The 3,682-nt window shown below is 48.6% G+C and overlaps 1 protein-coding gene across 1 annotated transcript; it reads right to left on the reverse strand.

Annotated features, from left to right (window-relative positions):
* Positions 1-687: 687 nt before the first annotated feature.
* Positions 688-3,445, reverse strand: CCNB1 (cyclin B1; the record flags this gene model as incomplete). The annotated part of the gene is made up of 6 exons (XM_009586766.1): positions 688-798; positions 1,068-1,178; positions 1,467-1,607; positions 2,047-2,283; positions 2,680-2,838; positions 3,263-3,445. Coding segments are annotated over 6 exons (942 nt in total), but the record flags the coding sequence as incomplete, so codon positions are not given.
* Between the last annotated feature and the right edge of the window lie 237 nt (positions 3,446-3,682).

Genomic DNA, 3,682 nt, shown 5'->3' on the forward strand with positions numbered 1-3,682 from the left:
CCAACCGCCTTAGCCCCCCTTTTCCTGGACCACACCTCCAAATTATATATTGAGCAGTCACGTGGCATAGAATACCCCACTGGCCAGCTGGATCAGCTGCCCCAGCTATGCTCCCCCCTGCCAGGTTCCCCTGCACCTGGCAGAGCATGGGAGGCCGAAAAGTCCGCACCACCCAGCCACAACCAAAGCATCAATGGGCCATCAACGCTCCTCTGTACCGAACCAAAACACAGCACACCCCAGCTGCTGGGATGAAAGTTAACTCTGTCCCAGCCAGAACCAGGACAGCAAAGAGCAATTACCACTTCTAAGTGAAGGCAGATACAGCTCTCCAACCACTATTCTCCTGTGGGTAGAGCTGATACTAACAAAAAAAATACACAACAATAAATAAATATTAAGTCAGCAGAGCTGCACTCTGATGAATCTGGCAGAGCCTGTGCCAGCACTCAGCCTGGAGGACCAGCAGCCCCACCCGGGCTAGCCCCAGAGCTCACCTAACACCTCTCCCTGTCCACAGCCTCCACGGAGATAATTCGCTGTAGGAGGAAGTCAGCTGTGCTACCACAAGAATACAATAAAAGGCAGAAGCGCTTTATTAAAAGCCCTAAGTAAGATACACAAATAAGATACATTATATACACCGGGGCACATAGTGCCAACGTTTTGCTTGGGTTCATGTAGGAGTTACGACTTTTTAATCAGAGGTTGGGCTAGATTCCATACTATAGAAGAGTCCAGCTGTTCAATGGCACTTATCTTGGCATTTTTGCTGCTGGCATATTTGTTCTTGATTGCCTGCAGAGAGAGAAGTTATTTAAGTTTACTTTGTTCATAAACCTACACTATTCCAGCTTGCGTGAGGCTTGGTGATCAAGCCAAGCCCACCCTAGCACACAAGACCACTTTATGGCTGGCTCATGCCACTTTGGCAAGATGGAGTCTTCAGCTGAAGTGAGCAGGTCTGATGCAAGTTTGACAGCAGTGGCTCAGCTAAGCCAGCATTAGAGGGCCACATATTGACTCTTAACCACACATACTCCCCACCTGCACCGTGAGATTCTTACCACATGCTTGGTAAAGCCCTCATTCACAAGAATTATGTTCTTTGCTATGTGCTGCATAACTGGGAGAAGGTCACTCTCAGTGTAAGACATGTAGTGTTGTAGAGTTGGTGTCTGAAAGGAAGGGAAGTCATTAGACAAAGCCTGCTAGCACAATCTGAATACACTGGGTTCTTTGTCTTCTGATGGACTTGGGCAATTGCGGTCTCCTGTCTCACAGGGGAGGGTTAACAATTACTGCCCTGCTTCTGTCCCCTTGTAATGGACCTCGGGGAGACAAGAACATGCCGAGTTACCACGAGGGAAGCCAAAGGCATGCACTGGGTCCAGAGTGGCCTTTTAAGCTGGTGCACAGGCACACCAAGCCCCCAACTAGGAGGCGGTCTGACAAGCATGACTTACCCACTCGCATCCATCGAGGAGTTTCAGAGCCAAACAGGAAGCAGCCGCTGCAGTTTTGGATGGAGGGAAGTGAACCATATCGTAGTCCACAATGGACAACTCCATCAGGTACTTGGCCAGAACATGCTGTTCGAAGTCCACCTGCAGTAAATCAGAGTTGAGTATTGGCTATCTCCAAGGCAAGAACATCCTGTTAAGCCTTTGTTTAGTCAAGCAGGAAGAAATACTTCCTTCACGAACGTTTTCAGAGCTATAGGTTTGAAATTCAAGTGGCATAATCACAGACCAGTTCTGAGCTGTATTAGGCTGCTCATAGTCTAGGACCACGCCTTTCAATGGCAGTCTAGCAGTCACCTGCGGTGCCAAGCAGGCATTTTAACACTGGTTTTGGGTGGGTTAGGCTCATGTGACTGAAAGCAGACAAACAAGACCTGTTTCTACACAGGAGACAGGTCTCAGCCAGGCTCAGATGCTAAACTGTTGCAGTACTCAAAAGTTTTGAACTATTTTAACAAACTGCCACAGTCAAGTATTGCATTTTCCAGGTGCTGCTTACAGTAACACCTGTTCTCAGCGTTACCTCTGCAATCTTTGAAGCCCTCCTCAGGAAGTGTGGTGGGAGAGGGCGACCCAGACCAAAATCCAGGGCTCGCAGGATCTTCATCTCCATCTGGCAGATTTGGAACTTTGTGTAAGTGTTATCAGTTACATAGGCAAAGTCTCCAATATGTGGGGGAAACATCTCTTCGTATTTGCTGGCAATGAACATAGCTGTGACACCAACCAGCTGCAACATCTTCTTGGAAACAGCATTGTCCTGTAGTAAGAAGCAGTAGAGATTTACCCGAATGACTTGGCTCAGAACACAGCTTCTCAAGGTAGCCAACCTAAGATTTGTTCTATGGCAGGACGTTCATACTGGCATATACAGAATAACCGTACATCATCTGTTACCTCTTCTGGCATCTGCAGGGGTATTAGAAGACTTTGAGATCGAATCAGGGAGAGGAGTAAGCAGTTTTGGTATATCAAGTCACTGTTCATGGCTGAGAGAGTTATGTGGTGCATACAATTCAACACCAAATGCCTTTTGTTGGTCAACTGTATTTTGTTAAGGGTAACATGTCTAACCATGTATGGTGTTATTGATAGTGCTCGTTGTGCTTTAGCTTAGGGGAAAAGCGCTGCCTGACACTGGGCAAGAGACACTCACCTGCAGGAAGCGGTCGATGATAGCAACTGCCATGTACAAGGTCTCCTGCTGGAGTCTGAATTTTACCTGTACTTGCACAAGCCAGTCTATTAGTATGGCACGCATGTTCCCACTGATTTCCTGGCCGGCCAGGTATTTGGGTCTGACAGGTTGATTCTCCTGTGTGGAAGGAATAGAGCTAATAGATCTAGTCACTTAGCTGAAGCATTTGCAACGCTCAGCCTCTCTTGCATCTTAAGGCCTATCAAGGAGCTCAGTGTAGGCATGGCCCATAGGTGTAGGCCACAGGGCACAAGGTTTCTTTGTTTACTAGAAGTGGGCTAGAAAGAGCATGGTACTAGTACTACTAGTTGATTGGTCTAACAACCACCATCTGTTTATGTTATCAGCTCAGTTTAGTCTTGTATTTTAAGTTGAGGGATCACTTTTTAGTGCCCCCTAGGAAGATTTAGACTTAGGCTATTAGAGCATCAGGAAAATTCATAGGTGAAAGTGAATACCAGCTCCAAGCCACGCCTATAATGACAAGTTCACTCTAAGCATCAACAAAGGCCCCTTGCAGGTCTGACCTACTCCTACCAACCTCAAGGTCTCTCAGGTACTTGTAGATGTCCTTCACATAGTCGCTGCAGAGGTTTGGGTCAGCACCATCTTCCACATCTACATCTTCCACATCAAGCAAGACATCAGAAAAAGCCTGACACAGCATGTCTTCTGAAGGGGCACATCCAGATGTTTCCATGGGGGTTGGAGACTGACGCTCCAACTACAAGGAAATTCGGGATCAGCACAGGCAGCACCTCCTTCCACAGCCCGTTGTGGGCCAAGCAAAGGCTCCCATGGGGCGAGCTGCACCCAGCAACCCCACAGTGCAGGAGCGCTGCAGGGGCTCACGGCCCCTGTTATTTCAGGGCACCGACTGAGGCTGTGCCCCCCGCTCAGCCCAGCCCCGCCGCAGGGGCAGCGCAGAGCGGGGCTGGGGAGAGAGCGCACGGCCCCAGGG

This window comes from Fulmarus glacialis, unplaced genomic scaffold (genome assembly GCF_000690835.1).
Source record: "Fulmarus glacialis isolate BGI_N327 unplaced genomic scaffold, ASM69083v1 Scaffold41041, whole genome shotgun sequence".
Taxonomy (NCBI): Eukaryota; Metazoa; Chordata; class Aves; order Procellariiformes; family Procellariidae; genus Fulmarus; species Fulmarus glacialis.